The 15,118-nt window shown below is 46.4% G+C and overlaps 2 protein-coding genes across 2 annotated transcripts in view; both read right to left on the reverse strand.

The window, feature by feature from the left end:
• The window catches only part of ADARB2 (adenosine deaminase RNA specific B2 (inactive)), a 520,351-nt gene that overhangs the window by 303,298 nt on the left and 201,935 nt on the right, over positions 1 to 15,118 (reverse strand). The window lies entirely within an intron of this gene.
• Positions 1,149 to 13,899, reverse strand: LOC140712537 (uncharacterized). The gene is given in 5 exon segments (XM_073019563.1): positions 1,149 to 2,154; positions 2,157 to 2,258; positions 5,229 to 5,346; positions 12,105 to 12,341; positions 13,747 to 13,899. Coding segments are annotated over 5 exon segments (1,284 nt in total). The 3' UTR covers positions 1,149 to 1,480.

A 15,118-nucleotide genomic window follows, 5' to 3' on the forward strand; every position in this document is an offset into this window, starting at 1 on the left:
ATGCAGGCTCAAAAGTGCTCAAATCCAAATTAAGCTCCAGAGCCTTTTTGGAAAACATTGTAACAGCTGTGAAATGGAAAGGGGAGTTCAGATGAGGGCCTGGCTAGGGATCTTATCTTAAAGGGGCATCAGCTAGAGCCACGTCTGTGGTACAAAACCACGGGCTTGGCTATTTTCTTCTTTCTTTATGTCAAGGAGGGAGCTTCTTAAAATTATGCTTTAATGCTTGCATTGCTTCTGAGGTTCTGCTGTCTTAAAATCCCATTTGCAGAAGCAATTTCTTTCTTTCTTTCTTTTTTGAGACAAGATCTTGCTCTGTTGCCCAGGCTGGAGTGCAGTGGCACAATCTTGGCTCACTGTAGCCTTGAACTCCTGGGCTCAAGTGATTCTCCTGTCTCAGTTTCACGGGTGGCTGGAATGACAGGTGTGTGCCATGATATTCAGCAAATTTTTTGATATTTCTTCAGAGTTGGGGTCTCACTATGTTGCCCAGGCTGATCTCAAACTCCTGAGCTTAAGCAATCCTCCTTCCTCAGCGTCCCAAAGTGCTGGGATGACGGGGTGAGCTACTGTGTAGGCACCAGAAGTGATTTCTGGCTATTGTTTTCAACCACTGAGGACACCTATTGCCAAATGTTTACTTTCAAACCAAAGTTCAAATTTGAAAGATGTCTTAAACTGAGGGAATTGTTTCTTGGTTGAATTTCATATGCACACATCTATCTGGAGACCTTGGAGATGGAGGATAGAATCAATGACACCTTAGAGTCCTTTGTGATTCTATCGTAATTATCGTAATTACTTTTACTCTCAGACCAGTAACTCCCCCACCCCCAGTCCCTTCCTCACTAGAATCTAGCGTAACACCAAGCTAGAACACTGAACGCTTTTGCCACAAAACCAGTAATAATCAAATACCATTATAGATAGAATTCTCAATTCCAAAGCTTTCTCTCTCTCTCTCTCTCTCTCTTTCTTTCTTGACACTGCCACCCAGGCTGGAGTGCAGTGGAATGATCATGGCTCACTGCAGCCTCAACCTTCTGACTCGAGTGATCCTACCACCTCAGCCTCCTGAGTAGTTGGGACTATAGGTGGGTACTACCATGTCCAGTTAATTTTTTTAAAATTATTTTGTAGAGACGGGGTTTTGCCACATTGCCCAGGCTGGTCTTGAACTCCTGGGCTCAAGCCTTGGCCTCCCAAAATGCTGGGATTACAGATGTGAACCACTGCACCTGGCTCCTGTTCTACTGCTTGTTTTGATCCATTTGTTTGTGTGCTGCTGGGGTGGGTGGTATATCAGCTGGATGCACTTATTGTTGAAAGCTAAGGTGAAGTGCTATGTTCAAGGGATAGATTATGTATCAGAATGCCTTTTTGTTAAAGCAATACATGTTCAGTGAACACCTAACCCATGGTGGGCTTTGATCTCATGCCTGGAATTCAACAGTAAACAGAACAGGGAGACTCTCTTTCTTCAGGTAGCTCCTATTCCAGGTGGAGGAGACATGTGTGGGATGTGCCAAGGGGTGAGAAGTTGCGTGGAGAACAGAAAAGCAAAGTCAACGAGGTAGGGATTCCTGCAGCTTGAGGGATTGTCAGCGTCAACATTTGATGCTACATATGTGAGCCCGGTCTGAAAGGAGTGAAGAATCAGCCCAGGAAGAACTGGCTGGGCACACATATGAGCCATTGATGCCACCACACTGGATACCAAGACAGGGATGCTGTCTACACTGGACACCAAGATCTCGATGGTGTCTACATTGGATACCAAGATGTCAATACTGTCTGCACTAGATACCAAGACTTTGATACTGTCTACACTGGATACCAAGACATGGATGCTGTCTACACTGGACACCAAGATGTCAGTGTTGTCTACACTGGACACCAAGACATCGATGTTGTCCACACTAGATACCAAGACTTTGATACTGTCTACACTGGATACCAAGACATGGATGCTGTCTACACTGCATACCAGGATGTTGATGCTGTCTACACTGGACACCAAGATGTCAATGTTGTCTACACTGGACACCAAGACATCGATGTTGTCCACACTAGATACCAAGACTTTGATACTGTCTACACTGGATACCAAAACATGGATGCTGCCTACACTGCATACCAAGATGCTGATGCTGCTACACTGAACACCAAGACATAGATTCTGTCTGCACTGGATACCAAGACTTTGATGCCATCTACACTGGATACCAAGATGGGTGTTTCAAGTTGGCCATCTAATCCTCAAAGCAACAGAATGAGGTCAATATCATCATATGCATTTCATAGATGAGAAGCCTGAAGTCCAAAGAGTGGAAGCTATTTCCAAATAAATACAAGTCGCATGACCTGGAGAAGAGCTGGGATGTAAATTCAAGAGCACATGATTCTGAAGCAAATTATTTGCCCTCCAAGTTTCTGCTCTCATTGCCAGACAGCACCTTCGCAGGGGTCAGAGCTTCAGCCACAAGCAAGGTGCATGGACATTGGAAGAGTTTTTTGTCCCCCATGGACGTGGAGTAGGTGCTCTTACGTGTCCCAGTGAGATGCAGGAGCTGTGTGCTAATCTCGTCATGCCAGGGACACATCCGGAGTCTGTGCTGGGCTCACCCCGCGTCTGCCACCAGCCTTTTGCACAGCAGGAAATCAACAAGGACTTGGTAAAGAGAATGGGCTCTGCCAAGCTGCTTACTTTAAAGTTCACCTGACACATTTACGCTCAGGGGGAGTGACGAGGTCTGGAAGCGAACGTGAAGAATGAAGACTACAGCTGAAAACATTGCATCCTGAAAATCTGCCAAGAGTAGATTCTAGTGCTCCTACCACATCCACGCTGAGCGGTAACTTTGGAAGGCGATGGGCTTGTTGGTTGTTTGACTGTGGTGTTCATTTCACCATTTGTATGTATATCACAACATTGTGTTGTACACCTTAGAGATGTACAACAGTAAATAAAAAAATTACCAGAATGTTCACTAGTTCCAAGAAACCTGTTTTAATCTTGAGCTACCAGAAACCCACAGCCCACACATTAATGACAAAATGTTCTAGAAACGCGCCTCGAAGACCCTCAGTGACAAGGCTCGCTATGACACGATGACCGCCACCGTTAGGCCTGTTTCTGGAAGCCAGCAGTGCTCTGCAGCCGACCCTGGCAGGAGGGCACTCCACAGTGTGTGACTGGCGATGACAGTCCTCCTTCTCCTTGGCTGAGGATCCTCTTCTTGCCTGTGTGGAGTCTGTGGCTCTGCTCTGGCTCCAGTGCTCCCACCGTGGTTCTAGCCAGGAGTCTCCCATGTTGGAGCACGGTGGGAAGGGCAACTTTGGGGTGGAATTATCCAAACACATGGCGGTGCTGGGGTTCCAGGGCAGCCCTGAGGAGAGGGGCAGGGGGGCAGGGGTTCTGTAACCCCTCTGCCCAGGTGCATGCTCAGAAGCTCGGCGCCTGTGTGGAGGGACTCAGTGTCAGGAACAACCATGGATTTGCTGGAGAAGGAGAAGCTCTGGAATAGTAAAGTTGGATCACAGCTAATCATGGTGGCTTGAAGTGATAGCTGGTGAATGCTTGTCTATCTCGTGTTCAGTTACCTCTCTGGTTGCCTCTTACTGCTCAACTCTCCATTTTCTGAGCTCTGTTTACCCTGTTCTATCTATCTGAGTTAGCCACTTAAATTTGTTTTGAATGTGGTTGTGTATAAACAAAAGAACAAAAATACAGCCGGGGCGATGGCTCATGCCTGTCATCCCAGCACTGTGGGATGCTGAGGCAGGAGGATCGCTTGAGCCCAGGAGTCAGAGACCAGTCTCGGCAACATAGCAAGACCCTGTCTCTACTAAAAACAAACAAAAAATTAGCTGGGCAAATCACTTGAGCCTGGGAGATGGAGGCTGCAGTGAGCTAGATAGCTCTCTGCGTTCCAGGGCTGGGTGACGGTGTGAGACACTGTCTCAAAATATATATGTGTATGTTATATAAAATGACAAAAATATGTAAATACATAAAAATATACCTGAAATTGCGGATATAGAGCACTCCTGAATGTTCAGAAGGACGACTCTGACGCTTTGGGACGGTAGTCGGGAAGTTAGTAAATCACACACTTGCACGATCGTCCATTTCAGGGTAACAGCCATTAGTTCTCCATTGCTTTTCAAGTATTTGAAGGAGCAATGAATTTTGAATTTTAATGTTTCTCAGGGACCATGTGGTACTGAGTATGTTTTTTGATGCCCATTATCTGCGACATATTTTCCCCCTACCTCCTCCCTCAGCAGGGTTCTTTTCTGGCTACCCCCACACAGTCTGATAGAACTTGGTACACTCCAGACGTTTCCAGGTCTGGGATGTCCTGCACGGCAGCCCCCGGCCTCCTATGGCCCTGGAGTGCTTGAAATGTGGCCGCTGAGACAGAGGAACGGAATTTTAAGTTGTATTTAATTTTGATTGAATTGGAGTTGTCACCTGTGGCTGATGGCCACTGCACCGGACCGCCACCCAAGAAGCTTAAGATCCCAGGACACTCAAATGTGGATGGGTTTTGTGTTGTGAGAACAAGAAATCCTTTATGAAGAGGTTTTTACACCTTGCCAAGAACATGGAAAATTATGCAATTTGGCGGCGTTGCAGGACAGAGCGGAACCCTCTCTGCTCACGGCGAGACCAGAAGTGGAGTGTGGGGTTTGAGCACCCCGTGAATTCTCATCCTGACCACGGTAGAGAAAGGACGCAGAAAAGGGGTGAAAGAGACAGTAAAACGGAAAGGCACGCTGTGAACGGGCGTTTTCACAGGAAGGCCTTTGTTTTACAGCTGAAACCCAGATCTACCGGCCAGGTTCAAATTGAATTTTAGCTGGAGGCTTTGCAGAAAACCTGTCGCAGCGGCAATAGTGCAACGTCGTTAACAACAAAGACCAAAACTGGAGAGGAAAACCATGCAATAGCAGCGGCAATAGTGCAACGTCGTTAACAGCAAAGACCAAAACTGGAGAGGAAAACCATGCAACAGCCAGGAAGCAGACTGAGTGTCAGCCTCAGTGGGCCGGAAGAAGTGCGGCTGCACAGCAGTGCGGGGCAGGGGCAGACGGGCACACGTGTGGCTCGTGCCTGGACCCCCTGCTGGGAACCTGGATCCCACTGGCTGGTGTGCTGGGCCCTGACCCCCTGAGCCGACAGAGTCCAGGTGAGCACAGCACATTCGATCCCGGTGGGAAACCCTCTGCCTGGCTGCTGCCGGGACCCAGTGGTTCTGAGATCACAACTATTACAGCTTTCTGGCGGATGCGGGGGACGTTCACGCTGCAAAAGAGTAAGGACGTCCCCGCAAGGTCTTCCTGCAGCCCAGACCCAAGTCAGTTCTGGAGAAGCTGAAGGCGTGGGAAAACCCTCCAGCCTTGGGAGGCTCCCCAGGCCCCAGAGTGACCCTGTTCTTGCAGCCCTGGTCCTTTGTCCCCACAGTGAGAGGGTGGGCCCCATCACCTTCCACGGCTGTGCTGACACCTGCCCACCCCTCAGCCAGAGTCACTCGGGTGCCCAAGGAAAAAGTAACTTCAGATCCCAAAGTGTTTCTTCCAGGCCCGGAAGGTGCAGGAAGCGGTCAGCCACTGACTGCCCAGCTGGCACCTGCAGTGATGATGCTATTCTCACTCAGAGGTTTTGTGAGCAGATTTTTCTAATTCTTTGATTCTTCTTTGTGAGATTTAAGGAAAGCCTACGTGACAGTGCCACTGTCACCGCTCTTTATTCTTGCTCTCTGCCCATGGTCAACACGGAGTGTGCAGTCCTAAGATGTTTTCTATGCCTGGGCTCTGCCTCCGTATTTGTGGGCAGGAGATCTGAGCCAGTGCCAGATGTGGACAAAACTCAAGTCAGAGCCCAGAGGACAGCCCTGTGTGAATCAGACCGGGGTGCCCTGACCACACCCTCTTCCCAGAGGATGGCCCTGCTGTGAATCAGACCAGGGTGCCCTAACCACACCCTCTTCCCAGAGGATGGCCCTGCTGTGATACAGATAAAGGGTGCCCTGACCACACCCTCTTCCCAGAGGATGGCCCTGCTATGATACAGACTGGGGTGCTCTGACCACACCCTCTTCCCAGAGGATGGCCCTGCTATGATACAGACTGGGGTGCTCTGACCACACCCTCTTCCCTTTGCCACCTGCACGCCTGGACTTCTAGCTGCACCTGCATTGCTTTGCCCAAGGTTTTCTCTTCTGCTAGGGTTGGCTTTGCCATGTCCTTGGGCCAGAAGGGCTGGGGAGGGAACTCTTCCAGGAGCCACCATGGACTAAGAATGGGGCTGTGGGTGCAGGACGCCTGGCTCCCACCTCCGTCACAGGATGCAGTTCTGATGCATGTGTTTTAAGCCCTGCAGGTTCCCCAGAAGGGCCACCCCCAGTTGCTCACCGGGTGGCAGGCTCAAGGCCGGCCTCGTTGCTGGCTGACCTTCCTTCCTCGTGTCCTGCAGGTGCGTCCCTTATCCTCACTCCAAATAAACCACCTTCCCTCCATCCTGACCCGAGGCTCTCTCCTCTCCCAAGACGATGGAGGCCGGCAGGTGAGCTCTGACAGGTGTGTTTAACAACCACGTGTGCAACAGACGTGGCTTTCCCTGCTCCCTTTCCGTCCTCCTTTCCCAAGCTGGAGCTGGATGCAGAGCATCCCACCTGCTTGTGACTAGTGTGCATTCTCGAAATACATGCTTCAGACCAAATGTCTGCTTGTTCACCTGTGCGGGCTGCTCGGTGCTGTGCAGGCTGCTCTGTGCGGGCTGCTCTGTACTTGGGAAAATGAAGGTTGGCATGATTTCCTGCGGTAATGCCATCCGTTTTATGCCTTAATAAAGACTAGAAGGAAAACATTTTCCTCGAGCTCCGTGCGAATATCGCCCAAAGTGCAGCTCCCTGCGGAGGCCCCGTGCGCACTTCCGACTGTGACGTGATGGAGATGGGGGAAAATGAGTTAAAGTACGAGGATAATCTGTAAAGTGACACAGAAAGCTTGCAAACGGCCTCACTTGAAGCATTTGTATTTTACAGGTCTCAGGCAATGACAGGGCACGTGAAATTTGCTGGGTCGTTTATTCTAGATGCATGTGTTTGTGACTCAGGCTTTCATGTGCTGGGTTTTAGGAGTCATTATTCATCTGAAGTAGCAGAAAAGGGCTGGCTTTTCCACCGTGCCAGCCAGTCCTTTCCCGGTTTTTTATCGGAGCACTTGCTGGGGGAGGAACGTTTCATCCCAGCGGTCCTGGCGCCAGGCTGCCCGCTCACTGGAGGGAGGATTTCCATTAGAAAATTTCAAATTCAAAGTTTGGGGCGGCTGCACTGCAAGTGTGAGACAGAATGTCACTCAGATGTGGCCCCTGGAAGTAACTCTTGCATCGTGCCTTCCTTTCTTGGAAAAGGCACTGCTGTATGTGCTTAAATGGTGAATTGGACAGGAAGTGATTAAAATTCATTTTTTTCTCCTTCAGATCATATAGGCAAATTAATATCCAATAGCACATTTTTCTTGTCCTTCTTTATATTCTCACTAAAAGCAAAGCAAGGTAGAGACATCCTGGAATGCTGTAATCTTCTCTGGGGAAAAAGCAATTACGGAAACTGATATTACCGGTTTCGGAAACTGATATTACCAGGAAAAAAGCTCCACTAGGTAGTAAGCCTAGAATTCCACTTGGAGGTTCAGTAAATCAGCTCTTGAAATGGCTGGGAAAGGATGGGAAAACTTGCTTTCTTTCCTATGTTGGAATTTAAGTTTTTACATTTCTTCTTTCCTTTTCTTATTCTCCTGGTCTGCCCCCACCAATGTCCACCAAGTGAATTTGCTCATGCCGTATGTCACCTTGCTTAATAGCGAACATTTTGTCAGAATACTTGCACACGCGGCTTTCTGGGACGCCTTCCCAGGGTGGGGTGGGCCCATTGACTGTGGGACCCCATTTTCATGAAGAATCCTGAAAAGAGCTTGCCCTGAGAATCACGAGATGGGATTTCGTCTTCGGTCGTATGATCAGCTAGCCAGGAAGTTACTTAATTTTACTGGTCCCTGCTTCCTCCTGTGAAGCACCTGCATAGGCACTCTGTGAGGAACGGGGTCACCGAGCCACCCTTTCCTCGCAACTCAGCCCCAAAGCACAGGACAGAGCCTTTCCCTAGCAGGCGCTCACTAAATATTCCTTGAGTGAATGAAAGGGGGCAAAATTCACATCCATGTCAGTCCCACGTCTCTCTGAAATAGGCCTTCTTAGTGGAAAGGTAAAAAGAATTCAAGGATAGAAAGACAGCTGAGACAAAACAGGTGATATTTATCACTTTGTACATGAGAGGCCAACCAGTTAGAAAGGCAAGCATTCCAGCAGCGAGAGTGATGGATCCAAAACTCCCTGATCAGATCAGAAGATGCTGTGTTGGCCACATGAGCTTCGGCCTCAGTCCTCTGAGTGGAAGCAGTGAAGTCAGACAAGGTGAACTCAGAGCTGATCCACTCTGCCACGTCCTCACTCCAGAACCCCCGGATGACCTGTTCAATTCCCACACAAGCGATGACTCCTCGAGTTTCCAGGTGAATGCTCCTAATATCACTTTACATCTGTATCTGTTTGCCTCGGAATGCAACTGTTTCTTCTGTGGACACGTAGCCTGTGAGGATGGAGCTCTGCACATCCAAGCTCCTGGAAAAATACACTCCCCTGGACCTCCACTGAGGGGCGTCGGATGGAGCCTTCCATGTAACGTCTGCATGTGGTGTGGTCATATGCATGCATTCCATGTAACATCTGCATGTGGTGTGGTCACATACATGCAATCTGTGTAATGTCTGCATGTGGTGTGGTCATCCACCTGCATTCCATGTAACATCTGCACATAGTATTGTCATACGCATGCATTCCATGTAACGTGTCCACGTGGTATTGCCATATGCATGTATTCCATGTAATGTCTGTACATGGTGTGGGCATACACGTTCATTCCATGTAACGTCTGCATGTGGTGTGGTCATACACATGCATTCCATGTGTGGTTATACACATGCATTCTGTGTAATATCTGCATGTGGTATTGCCATATGCATGTATTCCATGTAACGTCTGTACATGGTGTGGTCATATGCATGCATTCTGTGTAACATCTGCAGGTGGTATTGTCATATACATGTATTCCATGTAACGTCTGTACATGGTGTGGGCATACACGTGCATTCCATGTAACATCTGCATGTGGTGTGGTCATACACATGCATTCCATGTGTGGTTATACACATGCATTCTGTGTAATATCTGCACGTGGTATTGCCATATGCATGTATTCCGTGTAACGTCTGTACATGGTGTGGTCATATGCATGCATTCTGTGTAACGTCTGCAGGTGGTGTGGTCATACGCATGCATTTGTGTAGTGTCTGTATGTGGTATTGTCATACGTATGCATTCTGTGTAACATCCACATGTGGTGTTATATGCATGCATTGTAGGGTCCTGCTTTTTTGTCTGAGGAGCTCCCTGGAGGACTCCGCAGCTGGGCCAGCAGAGAGCCATCACCTCTGGTGCCCTGCTGTGGTTTAGGTGGTGTGGATGGGAGGTGTGGTGCTCTCTGTCAGCCCAGGGCCCTACCTTTGGGTCCGTTTGACTTCTCTGTTGCTGTGATGCCCATATTATCAGATCATGAAAAAGTCATGCCACTCAGGATTTGGGACTGGCCACGCACAGTTAGCAAAACCCATGGCCTGAGGATTTTTCGCCCTGCATCATGGATCTTGTAACTCTTACCTCCCTTCGCCCTGCATGGATCTTGTAACTCTTACCTCCCTTCACCCTGCATGGATCTTGTAACTCTTACCTCCCTCTGATTCCTTGAAACAGAAACCACAGAGTATTCAAATAATTATCATGTAGGCTGCCTTCTGCCAACTGGAAATGTCTTTTCAGAAGATCACACACCCTGGACAAATCCTTTCCTCTAGAATGAGTCCCTTGCTGTCTCTACCCAGGAATTCCACTTCAGAAGAGGCTCTACGAAGCACGTGGAAAAAGCTTGCATTGGCATGTTTGCTAGTGTTTTCCATAAAACCAAAACGTTTAAGTAGAATAAATATGCAACAAAAACTAAATTAAGTGTATCCATACACAGGAGCATATGCAGTTTTAACTTGGTAGCACATTTGCTTAGAGATTTTCATATAATATATTGTTAGGTTAAAAATCCAGTTTCTGACTGAACCATATGCATCATATGACCCTGTTTTTGTAATAAAACTGTATTTATATTTACAGTTTGCAAATGTATATATATGTATGTGCATAAAAATACATCTGGAAGGACACAAACCAAAATTGAAAAAGCACTTGTACCTGGCTGGTGGGGTTATGAATGACTTTTCACTTTCATTTTTAATATCTATCTGAATTCTCTAGACTTTTACCATGGCCATACTTTATATTTTTAAAAACACACAAATGAAAAGCTAAACTTAGGGAAGAAAGAACAATGGGTCAGGCCTTCCCATCCAACATCTGATGAATACTAAATCATTTAAGCCAATTAATTAGTAGATATAGGAAACATTCGCTAATCACTAAACTTGCATCTACTTTTTGACATTTCAAAACAAAGTGGCAAGAACCACATTGCTTAGTTTGTCTGCTGTTTGGCCAAATGGTTAGACTAAAAATATGAGTTAATTGTCATTCTGCATGCATTTTTGGCCAATATATATCACCTCCTATGATAAGAAAATTATGGAAGAATTTCTTCACACATTTCCTGGGTGGTGGACACTGAGGCTTCTCGGAAAACACCATTTTCTTTACAATGTTGATGTCAAATGATATTTGAATATTTACTACATATATAGCATTGAGATGCAAGCTTTTCATATGGTTCCTGGACCTTTTCCATTTCTGAGAATAAGACCTCGATTTACGCAGAAATGTTTAATTTGACAGAATACATTTCGGAAACATCAAATGGGTTAGTCTAGGTCCAGCCCCACTGTTATCCTGAAGTTTTATTCTTTGAGTTCAAGACCACTTGGAATAGACCCTGAGGCTGCCCCTCGGGGACTCGGAATTAATACTCCCACATGCTCAGCAAGTACAGGCGGCCAGGAGTCAGGTGGGGGAGCTGTAGAAACTCTGTATTAGTCATAGAAACCGTGTGTGTTTAAAAGCTTCCACAAGTTCTGTTTATGACGGGCATGGCATTATTCCCCCCACCATAGATGAGTTAGGTCCCTGATGTCTCAGGTGACAGTAGAATGCAGTGGTTAAAAGCAAGTCTTTGAAGCCCAGCCGACTCAGGTGTGAATTCCGACTCAGCTCCTAACCACCTGCACAGTCTTGGACATTAAAAACCTCTCTTCAGTCTTTTATATACATATACCCTATATAAACCAAAAATCATATTCTAAGGCCCCCTAAGCTTCTGAATGCACTTCCTCCCCAGCCAGAGCTCTTTTAAAATTTAACCTGAGAGACTGTTTGAGGCCATGATGGGAAGTGGGGGTCAGACAGGCCTCATGATGCCTCTCCAGCATTAACAGCAACACAGACCTTAGGTCTGATAAACATTTACATATACCTAGGTATATCACCTAATGTAAATGTTTCTTATCAGACCTAAGGTCTGTGTTGCTGTTAATGCAGATTTGTGTACATGTACCCTAGAACTTAAAGTAAAATAAAAAATAAATTAAAAAAAGAAAAAGGAAATTCTCAAGAAAAAAAAAAAAGAAAAGAAAAGAAACATTTACAACCTCTTCTCTCTGAAGCCTGCTACCCGGAAGCTTCATCTGCATATGATAAAACTTCAGTCTCCACAACCTCTTATTGTAACCCAGACACTTCTTTCTGTTGATTCCAGGACTTTGGACGAACTCAACCAATTGTCAAACAGAAAATATTTAAATCTATCTATAAGCTGGAAGTGCACCCCCCCACCCATCCCCCACCACCCCCAACCCCTTCTCTGCTTCAAGTTTTCCCACCATTCTGGACCAAACCAATGCATTTCTTAAATGTATTTGATTGAAGCCTCATAGCTCCCTAAAACATATAAAACCAAGCTGTGCCCCGACCACCTTGGACACACGTTCTCAGGATCCCCTGAGGGCTGTGTCGTGGGCCAGGTCACCCATATTGGATACACGTTCTCAGGATCTCCTGAGGGCTGCGTCGTGGGCCAGGTCACCCATATTGGATACACGTTCTCAGGATCTCCTGAGGGCTGCGTCGTGGGCCAGGTCACCCATATTGGATACACGTTCTCAGGATCTCCTGAGGGCTGCGTCGTGGGCCGGGTCACCCATATTTGGCTCAGAGTAAATCTCTTCAAATATTTTACAGAGTTGGACTCTTTTCATTGACACTTAGTTAAACATGTCTATCCCACAAGATAGTTGAGACAAATGAAAGGAATTTCTGATAACCACACAATTGTCAGGAGCCAGGGAAACATTCAGTGAATGGTCATCATCATCACTTGAGTGTTGAGACGCTGCCTTTGTGATATTGTCAGAGTTGCTAAAATGCATGGCTACCTGTCAGTTCTCAGAGACCCTCATGTTTGAAGTAGCTGATAGTAACAGACGTTGTCTTCGTACAACCAGATAGACAGGGATCAGAGACAATTGATCTCTGGCCTCACAAACTACAAGAATCTGAGAGAGAAAGCCACAGGACACCGCCTCTAAGAGGGGAGATGGAAGGCAGGAAAATTCGCTCCGGGGTGTCTGACGCCTGGGAGTCAGAGGACAGTAAAACAAAGCGTGGCTGAAGGCCTTTCCTGCAAACCAGAAACCAGTGTCCCCAGTTAGCCATGGGGTAAACACCGACTCCCAGGAAGGTCCAGGCACAGGTGCCACCTCCTGTCTGTGATGAGGACACTATCTCCACTTTTGCATCCTCCAGCTCCTTCTGTCACTCAGCGTGCGTGCTGGGTGATCCAGTGCGTACCAGGGACTCTTACACATGCATGCCGACCCTACACGTGTCCCTCTTCCCAGCAATCATTCTTCTCCTTCTTCCTTTGCCCTTTTATACATTAGTTATTAAACTTGTGTATCTTAGCCCCATTGTTCAGTAACCTCTAAAGACTTGCACTTCTACTTCTCAGAACACTTCCGAGGTCTTCGGAGGATGGCGTGCCTGCAGCCCAGGCCAGGCCCCTTCGTGCTGGGCTCCAAGATCACCATGCCTCCTAACCAGACACCTCGTTTGTGCCGCTCCAGTCCCCACGGCAGGAGCGACTCCTCTCTCTCACAAGCATGAGGATCATGATGTTATTGCTTATAAAGCCCTTAAGCTCTCTTTCAGGTGTGTTTCAAATCGTTATCTCCTTACACCGACCAGACAGATGTGAGTCCGCTGCCTGGTGGCATCATCCTCTTGTTAGAAGAGCAGCAACTCACATTTCTATAGCAAATCGATGACACCACGTGACAAATCCAAAATCGACAACGGCTATTTCTTTGTTTTAGGTTTTATTTTTCTTCAGAGAGAAGCAAGTACAGCAAATATCTATCAATTTCTGTTTAATCTGATGACAAATTAATTGACTATGATAACAAGTGGTTATCTGCTTAGATATGTAACGTAGGCATTGGAAGGAATATTTTATCCTAACATTAGAACTAATATTTTGTGTAAGTGCAAAGAGGACATCGTCTTCACCCCACTGTGTTACAGATCAGGAGGTTGGAGGTGGCTCGGTTACGGGGTTAAGTGACCCTCACGCACGTCTTGTAGCCCTGAGCTGGGGAAACGAACAAACCCCTGTGCTTGCTGGGCCGTTCCACCCTCACATGCGATTTGCTTGAAGAACCTGCCAGAGGCTTCGTCTGGAACAGCACCTCAGTCTCATGCATCTCTATCACGAGTTTCTGCATTTTGACCACCAGCCTGTTCCAACATTCTCCACTCATCATTAAAATAACTTTATTCCAACCTTGCAGCTTCCAAATTAATGCTGACTCTTTCGTTATCAGAAACAAGCAATGATTTAGAGTATCACTGAACTAAAATCAGAATGTTTTACCTTGAGGTTTAATTCTCTCTAAAATCTAGTCAGATGCTCCACATCCTGGTTTCACCATCGTATCAGCACAAATCTTGAATATTTCATTTCCTAATCTGTCATCCTTCTAATCTCCTATTTTATAAATGCTCTGTTCTTTTTAATAATATAAACAGTATTGAATAGCTTATTTCTTTCTCTAATCAACCTGATTTATTTGTCTACTCAACATCCATCCATCCATTCATTCATCCACTCACTCATTCACCTATTCATTTTTTAATTAAGCATTTCACTAAATTCTTCAGCACTTACTATGTTCTAGACAGTGTCCTGGGGATATGAAGATAGATAGATAGATAGATGATAGATAGATAGATAGATAGATAGATAGATAGATAGTTAGATAGAATAGATGATAGGTAGATAATTCTTTGTCACTATGTTTAAGGTACACAAAATTTCATAGGAGAGTCCATGATATACCAACTTCTTGTAATACAATTAATGTATTTAGTGCAATAGAGCAAAAATAGGTCCAGGGCTTTATGACTAAGTGCTCAAGCCGAGCAGGTGTTCTGATGCCTGTGGAATCACCACCTGTAAGTCCCACTAATTCAATCGCCATTTGTGCCTAACATGCCCAATATTCAGTAGGAAAGAGATGCAAGAAAATAATTAGAGTTCCTAATATCTCTTTTGCCCACCATTAGATATCCATGTTTGCGATCTTCTGGGCAATTTTCAGGCCTGCTGGCATCACAAGTTCCTCCAACTAGTCTTGGATAATGGGTGAATCAGCGAGAAGCACTTTTCCTGAGCCCAGGTTCTAAAACCTCCACAGCAACAGCCCTAATGAAAAAGGTAATATCTCCCACTTCTCCTTTCTATTGCCTTTTTGTTTGGTTTTCACGGGAATCTATTTCTGAGTGTTTGCTATGGGCAGAAGCTTTCCTCATCTCCACTTTTGATTACGAGAACAGTGTTGCCCGGTGGCTGCCCAGGGGGAGGTGGCGGGCAGGGTCAGAGTGCGCACACACGTGTGTTCATGTGTGCTGTGCACGTGTGCTGCTGGGATCCAGGAACTACTG

The sequence above is a fragment of the Chlorocebus sabaeus genome, chromosome 9, assembly GCF_047675955.1.
Source record: "Chlorocebus sabaeus isolate Y175 chromosome 9, mChlSab1.0.hap1, whole genome shotgun sequence".
In the NCBI taxonomy this organism is placed as follows: Eukaryota; Metazoa; Chordata; class Mammalia; order Primates; family Cercopithecidae; genus Chlorocebus; species Chlorocebus sabaeus.